We start from the raw sequence: 25,394 nt of genomic DNA, 5'->3' as shown, positions 1-25,394 counted from the left end.
AATCACTAATTAATCAATGTACCAAAAGGTGGTTTTTTTTTGATTCAGGAACATTGTATTAACTAAATCACACTCATTTAAGTGCTCCATCATTTCTTGGAAAGAAATCACGCTTCAAAGATGTTCTACCTCCTTCCCATTAGATCAATTATCCATACGCCTACTATTATTTACTATAGTTTCTTATAATTTACTACTCATTTTACAGTTCAGATCACTCCCCACCATAAACCACTTCTAATTACACTTTGAAAGAATTCCACAGATATATTCTCTGTAGAGGAAGGACCAAGCCTTGGAATCTTCCGTCCTAAAAAGAGAACCTTGATCAAAATTTTCTGATACAGCTCAATCTTCCCTGAGTGTCTCTTTTTATACCTCAATTATGTTTCAGTTCTGGCAGGCTTCCTGCTTCTAATATATTTGAACAAGTTATTAACTTTCATGAGTTCAGCAAGTTACTCCTCATAATCTTTTCTGGGTTTATGTTCCTCCCTCATAACTTATTTAACTTATCAGGGTTGACGTTGCCTTCTACTTTCTATGTTTGGACACAACATCCACTTCTATACAGTAAACTTTTTTTTTCTCCCCAACTGCATTTATTTTGCTGTTTAACTACTCTTGCTTTTTCATGATTTTTTGATTTATTTTCATGGAGAAGGAGAATACGCTTCCTGAGAATCTACTACGGCATCTTTAAGCAGTCTCCATGTTACCAGCAAACATGCCACTCAATTTCTTCCGAGTAGCTTCTTTACTTTTAGGTATTTCCTCCTTTCAAAGTTTAATACTACTGTCAAGGTGGTTTGTTTATTTTAAAATCAGGCACTCTTATTTGTTTATCCTACATTTTATTTCTAATACTTATAATCTTGTTTCCTGTGACCTAAATATGAAGAACAGGAGAAAAAAAGAGGAGGAGCACTATGGGAATAGGCAGGAGGAATGGCAGAGGGGAGCAATGGTGAGCAACCAGCTCAAACTAAAGAAAATGAGCTGAAGCTTTCAAGAACTCTTTCTACAGCAATCTAAACAGGGAAAAATGAGAAAGTCATAGCAAGACATAAACAAGAGAACAGGACACGGCTAGGTGAACATAGAGTAACAAGTTGCTCCAGCAGACGCTCAGAACAAGAGGCGGTTTTAAATCATTCCATGCTCTAAAGTAGCAGCAGTTATTTGTAGGTTTATAGGTTATTCTTCTCCCTTTCTCCAGTGACATGCTATTTAGTCAATTCTGTGTGGGGAAGTATAACTCACCAAGTGCCCATGCAGCTTTATTTCATCTTCCCAGGTGTTTGGGTGGAAATTCAAGACAATGTTTTCAGTAAAGATCCTCAGAAATTGAGTCTGGTCTTTACTGCTGCCAATATAGGTTTGGCAGAAGGGTTACATTTAAGGGCATTAACACATTTGGTTTTGGTCTAGCTGTCAATTTTTACAAGCCCAGTTTAATATTCTTTCTTATTTCCTGTATTTCTACATAGCAATTTGAAATTTAAGTATCACCAAGTGGATGCATATGCAATGTTCTAGAAATAAAAATGTCTGTAAAATACTGCACAGTTTCCTCTTTCAAGCTGTGAGATAGAAAGGCATATTTTAAGAGTTGTCAGACACCGCGTCTGACATGATCAAATTATGATCAGTCCAGGCTTAACCGTAATTTCTAAAGATAAACAAGGTTTAGGGATTTTTTCCTGAGATAAAGCTCATCACTTCTTTGCAAAAGGCACAGACCTCACCCCGGCAGTTGACATGTCAGCCATCACCTGAGCACAGCAAGCTTGAAAGGAGGATGAAAAGGTTCTGAAAGCAATCTCAGATTATTGGCATGCAGTCCCTGGTCCTCCAAATAGCAACAATTCTAAACTGTCAAGGCATCAAAGTGGCCTGCCCAGCCAACACTGACAAGTCCATCACAACTGATCTAGAGGATGAAGGGAACTGAAATAGCATTCAGCATAAATTTTGGCAGAAATTCTTCATCAGGGAGGATGATCTCAGCACAGGCTGAGAGTAAGTGTCTTCTGGAAGATGAGAGATTGTTTTCATGAGAAAACAGCCTGGAGCCAAACTTACAAACCTCTGAGGTTTGCATGGCATGGATCAATGTGTCATATGATTTTGAAGTGCCAAGTAATAGCCACTACTGCAGTAGGGATAGAATCCTGCCACCATGGAGTTCAGAATCACATCAATAAAATTTAGACAACTAGGGATATTTCTGAAAATTCAACTCAGGACCTTTGAAAGGAACAAAAACCTTTTTCTTAGGTAGAGCTATGTTTTTATCATCCCAGTGACCCAGTGCAGCCATGGCACGTAGTCGCTTTCTGAGATGAACCATAAAAACAACTCCTGACCAAGTAATGATTTCAGCCAATCCATGGTATTTCCTGTGCAATGCCTGTATGGAGATATATAAAGTAGGTATACTGAAAATGAAAATCCACATACAGAAATCCCTCCTAAGGGAGACTGATGAACTCTGTTGACAAGATTTGCTTCTGAAGATAAAATATCCAGCTACAGCAAGGAAACCCCCTGAGTCCTTCATCACATGCAGGACCTCGTCTGTCCTCTGGTTGAAGAGGAGTGTTATAACAAGTTAAGTCTTTCACTAAAGATTTCATGTCTTTCAGCAGAGTCAATGACTGTGGCCAGGGTGATGAGTATCCACTCTGGGGAGGGCATGCCTCTGTCGAAGGGGTATTTGTAATGAAGCCCAGGATATCATTTTTAGTTTGCTAGGGCTAAAACAAATTTCTTCATGACATCAGCAGAAAGAGAAATAAGCTAAAATTGTTCAAAATCTTATACTTAATGAGCAAAGAAGCCTTGATAACCCGATCAACAAAACTGGAACAAGTAGCGTATCTTATTTGCCAAGCTGACAGACATTTTGTGGTCAGGGCTGTGGAACTTCGCCTGTTTACTTTTGGTCACTGCTGCTGCTGCTAAGACTAAAGGCAAAGGTCATGACAGAAAGATTCTGAATTACATGATATCCACTATTCTCTGTCTTTCTGGTGCACTATTCTCTGTCTTTCTGGTGTTGAAAGGTAAACATGTACATACATGAGAGGCCACGTGGTCGTTCTTCAGATTGTTAGCCAACATGGTTCTGTTTCTAAGGAGAGTATTTGTGTTAATCTAGGGCATGATAGGAACAGCAGAATAGACGTTTTGAGACACCAAAGACCATGCTAATGCTGTAGCAGTCCCTGTGCTGACAGTTTGGTTGGCTAGAGAAGCACCTAAAGGGTCCCAAGAGATCTCAGACCATCATGCAGGCTGTGTCCAAAATCAATACCGTGATAGAGAGAAGGAAAAATATGGAACATTGTCATTTGTCTTGCTGCCTTTCCCTCCTGACTCTCCAGGACCAACAGGTAGAACTGGTGTCAAAAGGCCAACGTGCACCTTCATAGTAGCCTCCACAATCTCAAACCCCTGCCAAACTGCTTTGGGAACCAACTTCTGTCCTAAAGTCTGGTAACAGAGGATGCAGCTGGAATTAACAGTGGTGTCCAATGATGTAAGCATCAACCACACACAGGAATGACAGGAAGGACCCTAGCACGTTTCAGGAAGTACTTCTAGAACTTGTTCTCTCCATCACCTGCTGTCAGTCACCTCAAGAATAAAGACATCCAGAATACTGGTCAACAGATGAAAAATGACCTCTGCATGTTTCATGCAAGGCAGAATCATCATAGAGTGAGTAGTTTAAGTACACAACAGACAGATCAATAGACATCTCAGATGCGAAGCCTGTCATCCCACCAGAAGGCTGAAAAGAGTTAAAGCGCAACAACAATCACAGGACAGGAAGATCTTAGTGGCAGAGGTATACTGAGAAGCACTTCATAATTTCCCAAATAATAAAACAGACAAACTTAGAGAATCTTTAATGAACTGAACTCGCCCCAAAAAAAGGAATGAAGCATTCTTAGTTTCATCGCATACCATGAATGGTGAGAAAAGGTCATCTCAGTGCATTGAGATCCTTGCCACCAGAAGCAAAACAGCAGGCATGACAGTTGGAAACCCACTGAATGTCTGAGAGAATGTGAGCTTGCAGGCAAGACACACATGCACTCTGTAAGTGGTTTCTGTCTGGACAGTCACTTTTTGATAATAGCTGTTTCCAAGTAGCTAGTGTTTAGACAGGCCCTAACAGATGAGCCAACTCAGAATCATTTGCACACAGTACAAATCACAGTCCTTTTAAGTACTATGGATATTATCAATAAAGATCCCCAAGAAAATATTGGGGTTTTTCCCAAGTATCTGACCTTACCCAAATCTAATTCAGTGTGAGCTGTACACACAGTGTTATGTTTCACAAAGCATTATACAAAAGAGCTAGATGTAATTCCAAGCAACTTTGAAATTGCACATTTATTTCTTATTTAAAGAAAGAGCGATTCTCAAGGGCTTGTTAACATTAAAACATAATGGCTTGAGATTAGAAAGCTTTTGTGCAGAATTTGGTACTCCTTTTTGCTAAGCAGAAGACTGCATTTTACATATTTATGTAACTAAATAGTTTAATTTTAAATCAGACTCTTAGCTTCCATATTGTTAAAATAGTGACTGACATCTCCCATTTATGATACTTTTTATTCAGATTTGCCAGGCTGCATGGTTGGAAATTGTAATTCAAGTAAACATATAAAAAAGTTGTGTTTTAAAATAATTATCAAGTATCATTCAATTAAAATATAAGAAAACTTTGTTTTAAACACAAACGAGTTTTAACTATGCATTTGTATTCTGTGAATAGAGGCAAGAGCTTCTAATTAATAGATTTTTCATGGTAACTACTAAATCTCATCTTCTGAACTTCTACTTGAAGTGAAGAAGAAATAAATTTTTTCTGTTTTCTGAAGTCCCAGTATCTCAACTTCAACTGAACCATGATATCAATCTCAGAAGAATTACAAAAAAATTACAAGCCAGAAATAGATTTCTGGCACTGTATCATCCACACTCTAGCTAGTTTGGAACACCACTAACCGTGTCTGAGCAACATGCTATCAATAAAAGACTTCAAACACAACACTAAGTTCTATTTTGGATGTCTTCAGCAGAAAAGGAGAAAAAAATTCAGCTACTTTTCAAACACATTGGAGAACATTTAGTTTGATTTTTCAAAGACACTAAATATTACAGTTATCATAGGTCTTATGAAACTTAGAAGCTTTACTCAGACATACAATGTCTGAAGACAAGAAACACAAAAGTTGCTTCTCTTTAAGATTTCAAACCTTTTTAGGTTTAGAGATTAGCAATATCATATGTAGACATGCATAGTAGAAGAACATCAAGCCTTGTCTTCAGCCAAACCTTCCAAATCAATGAAGCTTCATTAAAAGTCCAGGAAAATCCAAGGACCTTTTGACAGCACATAAGATCTACAGACAGAAAGATAATTTATCCCAGTTTATCAGTTCCTCTCAGTTCCTCTCCTTCCTCCACTACTGACTTGAGCCACTAAACAGACGGAATTCACTGGTAGGCAAAGACCTAAAGCTTGCTAGCAAAGTTTTTTGCTGCAGGAGTCACCAAGGAGAGACATTTGGCCATTACTAAAGCAGAAAAGAGGGGAAAAAAACCTGGATCATTTTACTCTCATCCTCTTTATTGTAAACAAGGGAATAACCGAAAAATATGCAGCTTTTACTTAGCTTACTGTGAATCAAAAACATTTTTAAAACCTTTCATCACTAATTCTGTCTCATTATTCTGGGTGATAAATAAATTTGTCTGAAACATTTTTCCTAAGAAACGTAATAGAAACATAATATTTGTCACGTTTTGCTTTTCCAGGTGATTTTGTAAGTGCTACATGCTCCCCCCCCAAAATGGTCCTCACACATATCATTACCATTTCTGAAAATCATCCACAGACACATTCATTCCATTGTTACCCACTGACAAATTTAATAAAACCCACTGAAACGTATTGCTGAATTAAAAAAAAAAAAAACAACCAAAACACAAATTGAAAGAAACCACAGAAATTTATCTTACTTCTAGAAACTTAAGCCTACTGTCCTAGTTAAATACTGTTGAATTCAATTCCATCATGTTCAGCTGCTACAAGTCCATTGTCTCAAACACAGGGACAAGGATTGTGCCTACTCCCTTAGATGACTTCTGTAACCAGACTATTAATGTTTCATCAGAAAACATCTCTCATCAGAAAACTCATAGTAGATTCATTCTGAAGTACAGTACACTCTTCTCTTCTGAATTTACTTTTCAGCCTCAGTTCCTCTTAATCTCTTCATTAATAGCACTTATGAAGGCTTGAAGGCTGCTAGTATTTTCAAATAATACTTCTTTTTTTAATCCACATGCAAATGAAGCCGTCTGATCATATTCCTAATATTTACTAAGTAAATAGAGCAATCAGGCTTGAGGCAGGCCATCTACTGATGGAAAACATTTAAGACAGTTTTATTTTAGATACTACATATCAAGGTTGGAACACTGTAATATTTAAAACTAATAACACTGTACACGTGATTGATTACTGTCACTTACTCATGCACACACAGAACTCCCTAACTTCTGTGCTCTCTATTACTTCTCAAATTAAATATATTTCAAAACAAAGTCACATGATTTGACTGAAGAAAGTACGGATATCTCTTTTTTAAAAATCATACCTTGATCAGAAAGGAAATCCAGCATGGTCTGGAGAAGGAAAGACAGATGCCTGACGCATAGAGCAGGATTGCCCATTCTTCTGGAAGCATATACTAGTTCATGAAGCAAACGCATCTGTACTGCAGCCCATCCTCTGTGAGTTCCTACAAAGTAAGCAGTCATTTAACTTTTTTTAAAGCTGTAAGTCATCACAAACCAATTAGTTGTGGTTTTCTTTATATACTAAGCAGTAATTTAATTTTATATATATAAAAATCACCCAGTGGAACCAATAATTACAAAACCAAATCTTGTACTCAGAACAAAAGAAAAATTAGGATTTTCGAGTTTGCTTGAATATTTAAATGCGAAAGCAATTTTTGTTTTATATGCTTGTCTATCAACTAATAAATTTATCATTAGAATTCAGAAAATGAAGTTAACACTCCTTATGAAGTAATAAATAAAGTGATACAAAACCTTTAAAGTTTTATATTTTTTAAATTCTCTGAACAAGAAATTCACATGAGATTTCATACAGAAACTTCATTTTCATCCAAATCAAGTACTACTTAACTCTCTTTGAAGATCAAGCAAAAGATATTTTCTCTAAATGCTTTCCTGGCCATTAAAAGTCAGTAAAAAATAATAAAACTACAGGACATGAGGCACATTTCCTGATTTTCAGTCTTAAAAAACTAAGTTTCGGACTATAAATTATTTCATATTTGCAAAGTATCTACGGTAACAATAATAGATCATCATAACGTAACTTTTCTTTCAAAAATGTAATATGCAGTACTCTTCATGAAATTTAAACCTGCTTTTAGTAGTAAGCAACAGCAATAATTTTTAAATAACAGATACTCCAAGATGGGCCATACTTCATAAAGTTCTAAACAGCCTTCCTTCTAACATTACCCTTCAGCATTTGGCAAACTTTTCTAGAAGTATTTACTGCAAACAAACCTTAAGAGTTTATATTTTGCACACAGGAGTCTCATTTTTCATGTGCAAAATATTGTTCTTATCAAGCAGTTCTTACAATTTACAGTGATCTTTTCCATATGTCTCTGAAAAAGCCATTTTAGGGGTAAAATCTGACAAAGCACTTCAGTGCAACATAAAGGTAACTTAAAAATGAGAGACAAACACCAATCGTCACCTTTTTTTTGTAATCGTCAGTTCTTGCAGAACTTGTACAACCTTTTCTCCCAACACAGTCCCATCCCAGTCTTCTCCTTTTCCACCATAGGCCACAGCTTATTTTTTCTACTACATTCCCTCTCCCTAGACGCTTTGTATCTTTCTGTCTAGTCCACTTGGCATTTTCTGCCTCCTTTCACATATCATTTCTTTCAGTGACTGCTAAAATCATACCAGTTTAAAAAGAAAAAACTAAGCATCCACACATACAGCAGCTTGTCTACATGCCTGTTTCATCAATGGAAATCACAAATGCAGCTAAGACAGCCTGGAAAATACCATGTAGTAGCTGGTCAGCTGAGTATTTCCATTGTGTTCCATTGTAGCTGGTCAGCTGAGTGTTCTCTATTGACTGAATTGACCAGCTAGCCATTGACAATAATGGAGCTAAGTAACCTAGCACATATGAAAACACCTAAACTTGCAAGACAACTTCAAACTGGAATCCCAACAATAGACAGTCAATGTACTCTCACAAAAGGGAGAAGACTCTGCCAGCTGCTGTTTATTCACATTTAAACCAGTTCAGAGTTTTCTTACTGGTGAACCCCACCTCCTTCCATCAATACATGCTCAGCCCATTGCTTGCTGCTCCACCCCTGCAGCTACAACATTTAGTGAATAGTCCCCAGAAATGCTACTATACAAATATAATGCAAGTTTTTGGGCTTCATGGAAAGGTTTACTCAGAAGGAGTTCCCAAGCAGAATATTAGCTGCCTCTTCCTTTAGAGGCAAAATGCAGCACAGTATATTAAAATAAACAGAATTTTAAAAATTATTACTTTATATACAGCTTTAGATAACATTGATAAATTGTTCAAACATAGCTTACCTAAAGAAGAGCAGCAAGCAGCATATAGCTTGCAGAAAGTGAACACAGTATTTAACAGCTACAAGAATAGGCATGTGTTCTTATGGGCTATTTTTGCATTGTTTTTTCATAGATGCAATAAAGTAGTAATTCAAATGATATATAGCATCTAAAAACTGTTGAAATGTCTTAACCAAATGCTAGTCTTATAGATAACATGACTCTGATCTAATTTGTGGAAAAATGTGACATATTTGTCCCTACAGATACAGAGAGAATTACATTATATGTATGTATGTATGCATGTCTATTACAAACATATGTAGAAGAATCTTTAGTTCTTTGATTCTAAGATCAAATAACAACAAATACCAAGAGAAATACAATTTCTGATACATAAATTGGAGGCACTTTAATTTAAAAAATACTCAAAAATAAAATATGACCTTTTTTATACTGAGAAGTGTATAATAAAAAACAAAGACATTTTTGAAACAGTAGAAATGAAGCTCTCATAAATAAAACGTAATTATTTGCTCAGACAGAGGAATACAGCAACACATGCAGCAGTAGCTCGCAGAAATTGGAAATTATTGAAAGCAATACTAACAAAAAGTGAAGGTACCATTTTAAAGAACTCCTCTGTTTGCCACAATTAGTTTCAGATAAGTAAAGGAAATTAGTTACAGAAAGCCAGTTGAGTGACCTAGGACTTACCTTTGCTAAAATCTTTAGGATCCAATGATAAGCTATAGCCAGGGAGAGTTTCCAAAAGCAGTTTATAGCAGGCCCTCCACCCAGGTTCTGGGATGCTAGGTGCAGCGCACTGCATTGCTGCTATACGCTTGAAAAAAGCAGACTTTCGGTGAAAACCAATACGTTCATACAGCTCAGAAAGAATACTGTAACGCTGGATTTTTTCTTCTTCTGAAAGCTGAAATTTAAAGGCAAAAGAGAAAAAGTATGCTTCTAATCAAATAAACCTTAAAGCGTATATCTGACTTAAAAAAAACAGGAGGAAAAAAATGTAGTAGGCATATCTCCAACAGTACAGAAGGGCCAGTGATTTTTCATAGAGCCAGTCATGACAGCTTCTACTACAAGGAAAATTTAAGCTTGCTTCAAGTTTAACAACTAACAAGAGCAGCAATGATAGATTTCTTTATCAACTTTATTTGTCAGTAGAACTAACAAGTAAATAGTAAAAATAGTCAATAACACCTAAACAGCTCCACATTTTATGGAAGATATTTAGCATGATATTCATGTGCGTAATAACACAAAAATACACCACTTCCAATGTCTATTGATTTACCAAGTTAAATGTTTTCATTCCTTTAAGAATAAACTTAATTATTAATCTTGAAATCTCAAGCTATGAAAGCAAGGAAACTACTGTCTCAATTTTTATGTGTCTCTGATCTTGTAAACCACAAAATATTTATTCCATGATACTATACATATGCAGACTGCCAACTAGTGAGGAAGAATGTAGCGACAGCCCCATTAGGCTTAAAGTTGAAACAAACTTCATAAGGAACTACCAACATGTACTTCTTTAGCTTATCAATATATTGGCACAAGTCACATGTAACCCCTCTGCTTTGAATGACAATCTTGCTTTTAAATCAGACAGCCAAGAAGAAACTGCCGCAGAAACTCTGGAAGCTACCAACTACTTCAAGTCTACAGCCAAGTAACAAGCAATATTGAGTTCTGAAGGTGGACCAATGCTGACACCTAGTGCACAATGTGGCATGCACAACCAAAAGCAATAGAAAATGTTTTAAATTACTCTAAAGCTGCTAACACGTTTTGCAAAGGCGTTTAAAATTACAAACTTCATACAAAAATAGCACTAAAGGACAGAAACAGCGTTTCTGCAACTCATTCTTCAAAACTGAAAGTATCAATCAGTGGATTCCGTACATTTAGTTTCAGATACTTAAAGCCTTGGCAAGTCAAAAGAAAATGCTAGCCACACTGGTTAACTTTTAGAGAAATAATTAGGTCTTATAAATGAAGCTGCAAAACATCTTTCAGTCACTTAAATCCTAATATAATTAAAAAAAAAATAGTCTGTTTTCAAAAGTCACTTCTAATTTTGGACATAGGGATATGAGAAACCTCAAAGCAGCCTAGAGTTTTCAGAAGGCACCATGACCTTATTTGATAGTTCAAATCTTAGCACTTCAGGATATGAAGAGGCACAGATAGATAGACTAGCAAATCATTTTAGAAAGTTACAGACAATTTTTGAAGCTGAAGTTGCTATTTCCCTCAGAACTCAATGCAAGACAATGCCCAGTGCAAAAACACTGCCCATCCATATAAAAGACCAATCCCTGTAACGAGAGTTGTAAAAAGGTAATTGCACCAAGCTGAAAGCTTTCATGAATCAATACAGCTGGAAAGAACACAAGGCACAAGAAGAAAATACAGAACAATTTGAAACCAGTTTATCAGAATCCCCAAAAGCTATCATTCAGAAAGAACATGAGGTGTCAGATTAAGGTTATCTACTCTAGCAGAAAAAAAAAAAACCTGCTCCACCTTTTTTTTTTTTCCATTTATGTAATTTTTAAAAAGCTAACACAATAAAAAAATATGGCAGCAGAATTAGAAAGGGCATGAGTGCATGATTGCGTACTGAAGTTAGAAAAGCTATTCCTTGAATACATAATACTGTCAATATTCACACACCTATGGAAACTAAATTTTAAGATGAGAAGAGACAGGGTCATGCTATCTAGGTAGATAAAAGCGCTTACTAATAATTGGAACAACTATCAGGGAGGCAACAGATTCTCAGAAAGTTTTATTCTTCTTGTATCTGAGTAAGTTTTTAACACTGCTATCTAACCTGTTGCTTAATGATTGCCCACAAAGTTACTCAAATACTTTTTGCAGTTGCAGGAAACTGTTTTTTCATTGCAACAAGGATAGCAAAACTGCATTTTCCCTGAGCGCTAATAGTTACGTGTTAGCACCCAGGGATTTAAAAAAAAAAAAAAAAAAAAATCCCACACAGATACTCCAAGTAATTAATTCTGGGAAGACTGCAGCAGGCATTCTGCAGACCATTAGTGTAGCATTCACAAACATCTCTCCTGACCTTACAAATTTATAAAAGTTTAAGGCCTATCAAGTGGCTGTGAAATAGCCAACACCTGAAGCACAGCCTCTTTTCCATCTGGTTAATTTTCATTTAACTGTTATAACAAACCAAGTTAGTAATTGCATCTGTAAAGGCTGTAGTTCACTATGCAAGCAACTGAGCCAGTTTTTTCACAGGCTTGTTTTAAGACAGGCTTTCAAGAGGGTAGCTTTTTATTTGTGTGTTTTTTTTTTTATTATTCCTTACTATATTAAAATTCTATAATCTCACTTTCTTTGTAATTAGATGTTACAATTTATTCCTCATAACTGGATGCAAAGAAAAGTCTTATTAACCTGCAGCTCTCCTATGATCAGAAAACACCAATTAATGTTATTAGGCTGTGTAGGAGATTGAATATATGGAAAGAAACCAGTTTTCCTGTTTATCAGAGGCATACACTTTATCCTGTGAGGTGTTTTTTCTACTGTCGAATACTGGTTGTGCTGATGTTCTATATATCTGCAAGAGAAAAACACTATCCTACAGTTTGTTTCCCTAACCTATCACAAGATGACTCCTCCTTTGAGTTAGTCCAAATTATAACTATAACTATTATCTGCTTCCATGCTATATACAGTAAATCTTGAAGAGCTGTAAATATAATTCCCAGCCATACTCCTCTTTATGGAAAATACATTCCATAAAAATACAAAAAATACAAAAAAATACAACACTAGGAAGATTATCCTACTCATATTTCTCATAATAATGCTTTCTAGAAATACTTTCACCCAAGAAAATGACAAAGTAGTAGACATGCACAGTCAAGCTAGATGAATGTCATCCTTGATTGAAATCAATAAAGACAGAGTAAAGAATGGTTCACAGCTCAGCAGTGGGCCTCAATGCCCAAATAAACAACATTGTCAAGGTGTCAGTTTGTTTTTTTAATTAAAGCAACCATATACTTGTCCTCGTTTCAGCTGGGATAGAGTTAAGTTTCTTCCTAGTGCTGTATTTTGGATTTAGTATGAGAAGAATGTTGATAACACACTGATGTTTTTAGTTGTTGCTAAGCAGTCTGCTAGTCAAGGACTTTTCAGCTTCCCATGCTCTGCCAGGTGCGCAAGAAGCTGGGAGGGAGCATAGCCAGGACAGATAGCTCAACTGGCCAAAGGGGTATTCCATACCATATGATGTCATGCTCAGTATATAAATAAGAGGCGTGGTCCAGGAAGTAGCGATTGCTGTTTGGGCGTTGCTCCGCGGGTGGTGAGCAATTGCATTGTGCATCACTCATTTTGTATATTCTACCATTATTGTTATTATTATTATTATTATCATTTTCCCTTCCTTTTCTGTTCTATTAAACTGTCTTTATCTCAATCCATAAATCTTACTTTTTTTTTCCCCGATTCTCTCCCTCAACCCCAAGGTTGCTCCTCGAGGCAGAGAGACCTTTTATCAACTGCAGATCTTTGGGTAAGTCCAATTTGAGCTCTCCCTGAATTGCAGCTGGACTGCATGCCGGGTGATTCTTCCCTTGAGCAGGGATGCCTCTCAAGGTTTGAGATTCCTTACCTGAGACTAAGAGATCCTTCCTTGCCCAACGTGGAGAGATCCCTTACTCGTGACAGATCCTCAGTAAGTGACTGATAGCATGCTGAATTAATATTAATGAAACATTACTAATCCGTGTAGCTACTCAATATTATTATAAACTTTGTATAGATAATTCCACTAGACATAAACCGTTGTCCAAGTCTGAGACTAAGATCGGACCTAGCCACACCTAGGCTCTATAAGGAGTTTAGAAAGCAAGGGGGTCCACTCTGAACCTCGTGACTCAATGGGAGGGTCTTCCTTACCCTTCTGCATCTCCGGTCTCTGTGTGAATCATTCTAACTCGATTCTAACTCGATTCTCCTTTGTACGTTTCTTCCATGCAGTAATTAATAAGGTGAACCTTGCCATCAAACTTATTGAACCTTGGCAGACCCCTGTTAAGCTTTGTTAAATTCCATCGAACTGACTGACCTCAATAAAACGTATTGCTGCTTCTCTCTTCTTGTGAGGTGCATTCCACTCATTTGCAACAGGGACCACACTTGTGACAGGCTGCCAGCCCAAGTAAAAACCTTTGATCATCACCCTCTGCGTGCGCCTGTTAGCCAATTTCCTACCCATCTTGCAGACCGCCCATCCAGTCTGTATCTTGCCAGTTCATTCAGGAGAAGGCTGTGGGAAACAGTGTCAAACACTTTGCTGAAGGTTGCTAGATGATATCTGCAGTAACTCCCTAAATTCTGACTGAGCTACAACAAAAATACATAATATACCTGATTTTTATTTCAAGGTTTTCCAGACAGTGGGAGATCTGGCATTTATAGAATATATTTTATATAGCGTCACAATGCACACTGAGGCATGCTTTATATGCGCAAAGATTTATTTGCGGGGTTGTTGTGGTTTAACCCAGCAGGCAGCCAAACACCACACAGCTGCTCACTCACTCCCCCCCGCCCCCGCAGTGGGATGGGGGAGAGAATCAGAAAAAAGTGAAATTTGTGGATTGATATAAAGACAGTTTAATAGAACAGAAAAGGAAGGGAAAATAGTAATAATAATAATAATAATGGTAGAATATACAAAATGAGTGATGCACAATGCAATTGCTTACCACTCGCCGACCGATGCCCAGCCCAACCCCAAGCAGCAATCACCCCTCCCTAACCAACCCCAGTTTATGTACTGAGCATGACATCATATGGTATGGAATACCCTGTTGGTCAGCTGAGTTAGCTGTCCTGAGTATGCTCCCTCCCAGCTTTTTGTGCACCTGGCAGAACATGGGAAGCTGAAAAGTCCTTGACTAGCGTAAACATTACTTAGCAACACCTAAAACATCAGTGTGTTATAAACATTATTCTCCTATTAAATCCAAAACACAGCACTATATCAGTTACTAGGAAGAAAATGAACTCTATTCCCAGCCAAAACTAGGACAGGGGTCAATAGCTGATGGCATACATCAAGTTCAAAGTTCCTTTAGGAGAAAAACAAAGAAAAGAGAAAGAGACCAGCCACCTAGGAAGAAAAGCAGTGGGGCCTCCAGAACACCCTTCTCTAGTTCTCTCCAACACAGCCTGTGACAAAAACGATGATGTCTTCTCACCACGCTTTTTCACTAGATGTGTTTCATCAGGACCCACTCAAACTCTTAGCTGTTTCTATTTGGGACACTATTAGAGCTGGCTGAGGCAAGCGTTGATCAGGGCACATGCTGCATGCTGCCAAGCTTTGTGCTTGTGTATTATTAGGTAATACTTATCAGCTATTTAAATGACTTTAAACACTTTGCCATTCACTAAGTCTTATTTTTTTCCTCTCATATAAAGTGGAAGTTGCAACAATGGTGTCAAGGAGGAGAACAGGTGATTCTCACAATGACAGTAATTGCTTCTATAAGAAAAACATCATAACAACAATATTGGAGTTGGCAGGCCACAAGAATAACAGCGCAAGAACAACAAGGGAAAAATACTGCACAGCAGCTTACATGAAAGGCAGCTTCAGAGCTGCCAGTGACAGACAGACTACAGAATTAAAGAGAAAGCCCTTAGCACTGCAAGGATTACAGCAGTTAAGATACTCTGTGACAGAATTGAAGATTTTTATGATAGATTATCAATTAATTAATTTCTTATTTATGTTGGGTTAGAAAATTGACTCCACAGAAAGGATTCTCCACAAATGAAAGAAAGTATTCTACCTCCCTCATAAATTTGCTGTCCCCATCTGGGCTTAATAAGCTCGATGGTGTGGACTTAAACTGCTAGTCTTACCAAGATATAACGAGGAAAAAAGGAAAAATGGTAAGAAACCTAACAGCTTTTTATGAATTCTTTCAACCACAGCAGTGTCTCTGTAACCAGTGACACCAAGCTTGAGACACTGATAAAATGTTAGTCTTGTTCTGTGGTGGTACTGAGCATTTTTCTCACAGTTCCAAATACTGATTTTCTCCTCTAAATTCCTTTCTAATTTGGCCCAACCAAAACTTCGCATTACATAACAAAAATTCAATTGATTAACAACAATAGTCAGACTCTTAAGCTCACTTTGCAACAGGCCATTCCCGATTTGCTCACAGTTTCATAGAATGAGATACAATCAAGGAAAAAAAAAAAAAAATCCATTGCAGATCTGTCCCAAGCAGCTATTTTTCCCTACTACAACATCACAATAGAACAATAATGGGATTTTTTTTTTCTTCACACGGGAGAATAACCAATAGAGTCTTTAATCTCAAACTAAATCCTCATGTTTTTAGATGAACTCTGAATACCTTTTAAACCAGACTCACAGATGTGAAAATCCTCAGAAGTCAAGTCCTAGAGAGAAGGAAGGTAGTGATACAGCAAATAACCTGGAGTCTCTTGAATCTAAGTAACTTCCACACTTCAGTATAATCTCTCAAATGAGAGGAGAAAAATAACTGGACTTTCTGCACTGACCTGACGAAGGTTGATATAAACTGCATTCTGAAGAAACTCAGAGGCTTCCATGCTCCTTTTCTGTATTGCAAGCACTCTCACTGCCTTCACGCAGGCTTCCAGTTCAATCACACCAGCATTCTTGTACTTGAATAGGGAGAAAATTAAAATAATATTGAAGTATTGCACCTGTTAGATTTGATAAGTATTTCTGCTCAACACATGAATCAGCTGACATATCTTCCAAACCCAGCAATTCCTTAATGCTAGTGACTATACTGTTAAATTATCAACATATGTCCAAGTGAAAATTAAGGTGTCATCTAAAATGTTATTACGCAAAACAACTGTTTTCAGCCTCTTCACTCACTTCTCTTATTTTGAGACACAGCACAGCTTCAGTCAGAGTTCAGACGAGAAGAAAAATTGGGAATATTAGTATAATTTTGGATAACCTTATATATACGGTGAGTATGGGTGGTATGTCTGCAACAAAGAAATAAATTCTACCTTCACAGTGTAATAGGTATGTAAGCAAAAAGATCAGTTTTACAGTAATTCATCACCACCTAAAACTGTTCTATCACGATAAATGAAGAATTAATTTTGCTTTTTCCACTTATTACAAAATACGCTATATAGCACAGGAAGCTGTAGCAACAGAACTTTCATTTTACTGCATCAATTTTCTCTTTAGTTAAAACAGTATCACTGATGCCAAGTGAATTACAAACCATTCTGAGTTTCTTGCATCTATTTACAAAACATTTTCTGTAAATGACTGTTTCAGTTATTTAGCTTGCATAAGAAAGGCAGGAGACAACGTAGATGTGCATTGAACTGTTTGAGCTCTGACAACAAACACAGGCAATTTTGTAGACAAACAATCTGATCTAGTTATTTCCTCAAACAATACTGATATTGGATATTTGAGTCAGCCTATCTCCTGCTGAAGTTAAACTCTGTTCAGGTATTTATCATGTTTGAAATCTAATGGGGGAAATAAAGCTCAGAACGAAATGCAAGAGTTACTCCACCAAAGCAGTTACATATTCCTCTCTTGTGCATTTATATCAGCAAAAACAAATCATTGGAGATTGAATCCATTTTAGAAGATGCTACAAAAGTTTCTTAAGTTCAGTGATAACAAAAAATATGTAGAAAGTGCTGCCTCCTCAGCATTAGAACTAGGAGTTACTCTATCTGTAGGTCTTGAACAGACAAAAGCTAACTATGCTTGGCTTGAACAGTTATAGATCAGTCCCAAGACAAAGCTCCTCGTTATTTGCAAGTGAAGCTGCAGTGAAGCATAGTTATTACTTGCTGAGAGCATAACGTATACTATTATAATCAAAATATAAATATCCTGCCTTAAGTCCAAAGTCAAATAATTTTATACTTCTACAGAAATCATACTCTTTCTAGATGAGCAACTTACCCTTAAGGAAACATAAAAAGCTGAATGCATGCTTGAGAATTATTGTTATATTGATGGATTCAAATCTATCTGAAACTATCCCTAAAACTATCACCTTTCATTGCTCCTGATCATAAATTAACCTATGCACACAATTTATCTTGTTTCATTTGGAGAGTCTCTCTTCAACACAGACATGGAAATGCCACATCATATTTACATAGCTTAGTCTAAAGATATTTTCAATATAAAACAAGAGAGATACCTGAAATTAAAAGGTGATTAAAGCATAACTAACTACACTGCAATACAATTAAACTTATCTTTAATGTTGATGTGGATACTGAGCCACTATTGTCACAGTATGAAATAATTTTCTTCTTTTCATATTATGAATGCAAACATTAAGCTATCTTACTATCTTATGCTCTGAGCTTTTGCACAAAAATCTAAAAAAATGCTCCAGTAGAGCTGAAAACTTTGATTTTTCTAAATCCTCTTTTAAGAATGTTTGTCCTTCACATTTCCTCCATGACCCCCTACCTCTCCGCATGCTCTAAATACTAGCCTCCCTGAACAATCCTTTAAAATCATATGCATCATCAGCAACATCTTCATAAACTCCTGAATTCCCCAGAGATCATTCCAGCAGGCACAGTAAATAAGCATTCACCTGACACAACACATAAAAGCATCACTGGAATTGATGATGTATGTATTAAGGACCATAAACATAGAGTTAACCATATAGGACCATATAGTTAACAAACTTTCAAATATCTAACAGTTCTGCTTAGAGTGCTTTAAAAACGTAAGACAAGTAATCCAAAACCTGCAGGTACTAGCAGGTACAGTAAATAGTTTACTCAGCACATTACTATTTTAAGTGTCATTTTTCATCAAAGTTCTGAGATTCCCAGACTCCAAACCAAGCACTTAGGAATAATTTATACTACTGAACTATTTCTTCCATTATCATATGTTTTACAAACTTTATTGCACATGCTTTAGAAGGTCCTCTGAAACCAAAACCACACTAGTTCATTATTCACAAGAATTTCTGTGAAGTTTCTTAAAAATATGTAGGAATACCTTGCCGTAGTAAGAAATGGCTTCTTTATATTTATCTATGATGTCTTCAGGACTTAGGCAATTCTTGGCACGTCCTATCTCAGCACTGGTATCTGCATTTATACCATTTGAAGTCAGCGCACCTAGAACAGAACAGGGTAAGAAATGAGCAGAAGGACTTTTAGCAAATACTAAATATCTAATAAGAAAACTTGGATATTCTGTAGGTTTGACAAAAGCATACACAGAGAATACTTGCCCTACCTAGAAAGAAATCATGCCCTACCTAGAAAATGCTAGTTCTGTTTTACTATGCTATTTTAAAGAGTGCAAATGAAAAATGGATTCAATCATAAACCAGCAAATAGGAAATAAACTTTCATTTAGTAAAAACCAAATATATTCATAATCTTTTACACTTATCTGAATATTTAGACTATGAATAAAATATTAGGTTGCTAAATATGCAATTTTAATCTTGGAATATTCCTTGTTCTACTTAAAAATTGTATTTCTAAAGCACACCTATGAAAAAAAAAGTGCCGTTTTTTTATAAACTAATTATTAGAACAGTGACCTTCTCCTCCAGTCATTTAAAACAAATACTTCTCTTCCCTATGTCTAATCACAGAAAACCAAGTGTTACATTGTAACAAAGGCCACCAAATCTGAGCATTTAAAAAAAAAAATTACCTGAGGCTCAGACAAAACAGTAAGAAATTGCTTTTCTTATATAAGAAAGAAGGCAAGAGACAGAAAGAGTTTTTACATATGTAAGGGATAAGAATCTGAAATAGAAGCCAAGGAAATCTGGGGTATTACAAAGAACATGAAAATTTTATTTCTAGAATTTAATTTTATTGCAGAATTAACATAATAAAATTGAAAACATCAATCAAAGGTTTGGCAAGGCTCTACACCTTTTTAAGCATTACATAATCTGTAGGATTACATGCCTAAATTTATACGGTAATTTATTTCTTCAAGAGGTTTCTCTACTAAGATGGCAAAGAAATTTTTGTGTTTCAGAGCTGGTTCTAGCTCTCGGTAGACAGTTAAAAACTACTGTGAAAGATACTTTCTATTCCTTCTATATATTCAGAAATATGTTATTTTACATGCTCAAATACTAAAGCGCCTCTTTTATATGTTTGTCAACCTTAAAGAATCATACAAAGCACATCTGTAGATTAACACCTTAGGGTTTTTATGGAAATTAAGTGGAAAATCTCTGTGAGTGATGACTGAAAGAATACCATGACACTACAAGACTACATGTGACCGTTCAGGTTTGTTGGTTAAAAAGAAATTTAACCTCACTACTTGTGAGAAGAAACAATCTTGATTAGAATTTACAGGGACACAATCATGGAACTACATCATTTATTTTGTGCCAGTTACCCTTCAGTCTCTGCTTCCTCAAGATTTATAGCCAAAAACTGAAGCATCAGGAATCAGTATTAGTTTTGGCAAGTGGCAGTAACTATCGACACAAATGCAAAACAAATGCAAGTAATAAAAAGAAAAGACTTTGGAAACATGCATGAAAATAATGTACCTGGATCAATGAGAACTTCTTGTGCCCCTAAAAGGAGGAACAAAAATGATTTTTTTTTCAGCCTCAAGTATAGCCAACAAAATAAGTTCTTACAATGTTTTATAACTAACATCAGGCTTGAACAAAATTATAGGATTTATTAGGATCATCATTGCTATTTTGAAGGACTACCAATTATAATTCAAGTAGTCACGGTATATTAAATCTCATTTTGTTAAAAAACAAATATAAAAATCCCATAAACTTGCAATGAATTCTAAGACACATCAAGAAGAATTGAAGGATTTTCTGTGTATAATTTAAAGCCATACCCTTTTTCTCCTTTTTCTTTATTCTTGTTTTAGTTGGCAAGTTTCCATCACAATCCACTTACTATATTTTAATATCAAGTCCTACAGTGCTTAAATCTCCTTGTGGGAGCTCATTTAATCTACACAATACTCTAGAATAACATTTTCAAGTAATTGTACCCCTTTCAATTGTCATTCATTTCACTCCATCGAATTTTCTGAATAATTGAGTCACGCCAACCCAACAAGCCAGACTATTCACATAAAATAGTTGCCAAGAGTATTGCAAAGTTGGATTATCAGATATATAACACCTTGTTGCCCTAAACTTTGATTAAACATGGCAATAAAATTATTAAGATGAAGGGTTAAGCAGTCAAAAACAATTGCTTTATGAGCACAACAGGACCTCCCTTCAGTTAATTTGCTTAGACTCCAGACTAGCAAATTAGAGATTTAAAGCGAGATCAGAAAGATATTCCAACACTTCACTCGGGTGTCCTAATTCTGCTTGGGGAAAGAGGAAGGTCAAGCAACAAAATTAAGATCTTAGCACTTCAAACAAATAAAGCACAATAGAGAAACCCCAAATAGCTAGTAAGCTAAACAAAGCAATCTAAACATAGCTTATTCAACATACAAATCACATAGCCAACAGACCACAGCCAGGTTCCTGGCCAACAGGAACCAAGCAACTCAAAATCTGCTTTTACACTGAAGGCTGCAAAAATGAATCCAGCCATTCAAGGGGACACAATCTAAAGCTCTCCCCTCAGAAACAAAAGGTTTTAGGAACGTGAGAAGTCACACTTCTTCAAAATGTCAAAGCTTCCATTTCACGACCAGCAAGATACCAAGTCCATGGGCTCATGGCAGTAACCAAGGAAGAAACCTGTCTTTGGAGCAGGCAAGACTCCGTATCTCCCTCCCCCAGGCAAGTACTTTAACACTATGTTATCGACTAATTCTCTTCTGAATGAACTATTCCTATCAAAAGAGTTTCAAAAGAAGTTGAAAGGTGCACCAACAAAAAAACAGACTATATTCTGATGGTTACAGATAGGTATGAAATATATTTCAATTCTGCTTAGTAGGGAAAAAAAAAACACCACTCACCACCCAAAAAAACCCCCTTTAACACTGCCCTCTTAAGCTTGTGCTCTATATTATACAAAGAGAAAATATTAATGCTTGTCTCTCCAGAGATGTTTTTAAATAAAGCAGACACCACAACATTTTTTGAGCAGCCACGTCTTGTTCTGTAGCCTAAAAATGCCAAATGGTGGAAGTCACAGGAGATCCAAGAGAAAGATGTTTCTCTTGATCGGGTCTGGGCACAAAGGCAATACCAAGAAACCCCTTCCTGTCAAGGCTGAAGTACAGGGCCCAAGAGGAGGTGCAATTCCAGGCACATCAGGAAGCAATAAAAGTAACTCTCACATCTATATGCCTCAAAAGTAGGCACAAATTGAATGTCAGTTCCAAGTACGGCATTTCTTGATTTGTGCAGAATTTGGAAACCCCTTTTTGTTTCCGGCCTTACCCTACAAAAAGATACACTGGAATTCATTCCCCAGATTAAATACCGTCCTCACAAAATTAATTATAACAAAGTAGATTATAAACAAAGGTGCAGTTTGAAAATATTTTAAATTAAAGGCACTGCAGAGTCAAAAAAGGTATTGAAAAGAAACTTTCAGAAAACCTTGTAGGGAAAAAACATCACAACAATAGCTGTTTGGCTAGACAGAGTTCAGCAGTTCGAATCGCAAAACATTAAGAGATCATAACTAGAGTTAGGGAACAATATCTAATGGACCACGAAGTAACATTTTCATCTGGAAGGGATGAAAAAAACCTGTAATCAGTTTTTCTTCACACAAAAGTCCTTTGAAAAATCTTGTCATATGAAAGTAAAACATTTTTAAAATATGACCACACTAACAAGTTTGCAAACATGACTTTGAATCACAAGACAACTTATATAAACAGCAATAATATACCCAAAATATATTTTATTAAATTATTCTGATAGCTGTGACTTGATACCTTCTTTAGTAACAAGGAGTACCCATTACAAACAAACAGATTGCAATGTGTACTGTTAAATATTTGTTGAAAAGTGGACAAAGATCAATAACTGTATGAAATTATACTGTAACAGCCAACATAAAATGCATTCATAGGCCATGGGACCAAATGCAGAGATATCATATGAAAAATTAGTATTCTCTCCTGAAACAAGGTAATTTTACTATCACAATTATCTGGTGTCAACATACACAGTTTGTATTAAAGATAATACAAAGCAAGTGTTGACTAGATTGTGACTTACAGATGAATAAAGGTGAGTGGTTGGTTTTTTTAGATGAAGGAATTCATTTTGATCACATTGCACACATAAGTACTTAACACCAGCACTTAAACCCAGCTTCTGTTTGTTTCAGTACTGTGTAGGAACCCGAGTATATACGTAGAAACAGCTATGCTGGGTTAGACCAAAGGCTTGTCTAACTTATAATAATCAATACATTTTTCTTTCACTACCCTAGCCAGCCTCTCCTGGAAGCCATAGAAACTTTCAGGAGCCTTAACAGCATGTGGCCAGTGTTAGGTTATGCGATTAAAGGTTCATCTCCACAAACACAAAGGAGCACAGAGGAACAGTGGCAATCAGCTGAACCCCAATAACCTAATCAGAACCAACAGAGCTGTCTGGGGGTGAAACCCATCAAGATCAGTTAACATGACCAGTTCTCTGGATCACCTTGCAGACAGACTGTGGGGGGTTACTGCCTACAGGGATATGGGGCTCATTATAGGATACAGGGAAAGAACATCTTTGGATTGCACAAGATTTCTTATGGGATGTGTAGGGGAAAAACCAAAGACAAAGAAAAGGCGGGATCAAGGCAGTTAAGGGAATAAGCATGGAAAAATAGAGGGATAAGGGGAGGGCATGTGTGTGTGTGTGTAGGTCTAAGTACCAACAACTGGAATGGGGCTCTGGGTCTCGGAGGCTTGTAGGTCCAGGTGCCAGTAACTCTTGTAATCCAAAGCTGTGTTTTCTGTCTGTGTCAGTTTGTGTGACTGTGTGTATATACATGGTCTGTGTGTGTGCCTGTACACCTACTGGGAATGCATGCTAAGCCTCATGACTGGCTGGACCTGGGGACATGGAGTTGCAGCAGCCTTGCCTCTATCACGCTACCAGATCTGGTAACTCCTAATGACAAGTTCCATGTCATACCTATACATTGGATAAAGAATAATTCCTCTCATTTGCTTTTCCATCTGCTAGCTCTGATGTCCTCCAGTTCTTCTGTCAGAAGAAACACTGAACCTCTGATCCCTGTCCATCCTCTTCCATAACATTCACCATATTACAGAGCGCTCTCGGCCATCTCTTTTGCAAAACTGACGAGTCCTAGGCTATACAGTTATTCTTTGTACAGAGATCATACCAAGATCATCATTGTTGCCAATCTGCAACCTCCTTGCAGTAGAAAAATGGGAGATAGGGAACATGAACACCCTTTTGAGATGGAAAACTGAAATGGCATACAATATTCCAGATGCAGGTGAACCGCAGACTTAATGATACTTTCTATTCTTTTCCCTTTGTTACTCTCCTAATAATTTCTAAAATTCTTTATGCAGATCATTTCTCAAAGAATGTCTATCACATCCATGTTAATACAATCCTCATATTAGTTTAGAAAAAGTATACTAGAACTTATAAATTATGTTGGTTTATTGGTATTTAGTTAAGCAAATCTATTTATTAAATGTTGACTTTAGAATAGCAAAACACCTCTGAATCATAGAATCATACAGGTTGGAAAAGACCTCTAAGATCATCGAGTCCAACCGTCAACCCAACACCACCATGCCCACTACACCATGTCCCTAAGCACCTCATCTACGCATCTTTTAAATACTTCCAGGAATGGAGACTCAACCACTTCCCTGGGCAGCCTGTTCCAATGTTTAATCACTCTTTCAGTAAAGAAATTTTTCCTAATGTCCAATCTAAACCTCCCTTGGTGCAACTTGAGGCCATTTCCCCTCATCCTATCGCTGGTTACTTGGGAGAAGAGACCAACCCCCACCTCGCTACAACCTCCTTTCAGGTAGTTGTAGAGCGCGATGAGGTCTCCCCTCAGCCTCCTCTTCTCCAGGCTAAACAACCCCAGTTCCCTCAGCCGCTCCTCATAAGACTTGTGCTCCAGACCCTTCACCAGCCTCGTTGCCCTTCTCTGGACACGCTCCAGCACCTCCATGTCCTTCTTGTAGTGAGGGACCCAAAACTGAACACAGTATTCGAGGTGCGGCCTCACCAGTGCCGAGTACAGGGGCACGATCACCTCCCTAGTCCTGCTGGCCACACTATTTCTAATACAGGCCAGGATGCCGTTGGCCTTCTCGGCCACCTGGGCACACTGCCGGCTCATGTTCAGCCGGCTGTCAACCAACACCCCCAGGTCCTTTTCCTCTGGGCAGCTTTCCAGCCACTCTTCCCCAAGCCTGTAGCGTTGCATGGGGTTGTTGTGACCCAAGTGCAGGACCTCGCACTTGGCCTTGTTGAATCTCACACAGTTGGCCTCGGCCCATCGATCCAGCCTGTCCAGGTCCCTCTACAAAGCCTTCCTACCCTCGACCAGATCAACACTCCCGCCCAACTTGGTGTCGTCTGCAAACTTACTGAGGGAGCACTCGATCCCCTCATCCAGATCGTTGATAAAGATATTGAACAGGACTGGCCCCAGTACTGAGC

At 37.2% G+C, this 25,394-nt stretch overlaps 1 protein-coding gene across 17 annotated transcripts in view; it reads right to left on the bottom strand.

Annotated features, from left to right (window-relative positions):
- TRAPPC9 (trafficking protein particle complex subunit 9) overlaps positions 1–25,394 on the bottom strand; it is a 542,043-nt gene that overhangs the window by 497,989 nt on the left and 18,660 nt on the right. For 16 of the 17 annotated variants that reach the window (XM_075141098.1, XM_075141108.1, XM_075141107.1 and 13 more), the window contains 5 exons: positions 20,328–20,354; positions 18,791–18,912; positions 16,303–16,428; positions 9,403–9,619; positions 6,687–6,830 (listed from right to left, as the gene is read on the bottom strand). In XM_075141098.1, coding sequence (XP_074997199.1) covers positions 6,687–6,830; positions 9,403–9,619; positions 16,303–16,428; positions 18,791–18,912; positions 20,328–20,354 — 636 coding nt within the window. The remainder of the gene's footprint in view (positions 1–6,686; positions 6,831–9,402; positions 9,620–16,302; positions 16,429–18,790; positions 18,913–20,327; positions 20,355–25,394) is intronic. The other variant, XM_075141106.1, reaches the window with a different exon arrangement.

Source organism: Calonectris borealis, chromosome 2 (assembly GCF_964195595.1).
Source record: "Calonectris borealis chromosome 2, bCalBor7.hap1.2, whole genome shotgun sequence".
NCBI lineage: Eukaryota > Metazoa > Chordata > Aves > Procellariiformes > Procellariidae > Calonectris > Calonectris borealis.
The sequence above is the reverse complement of the archived record's forward strand: the minus strand, read 5'-3'. Positions and strand labels throughout refer to the sequence as shown.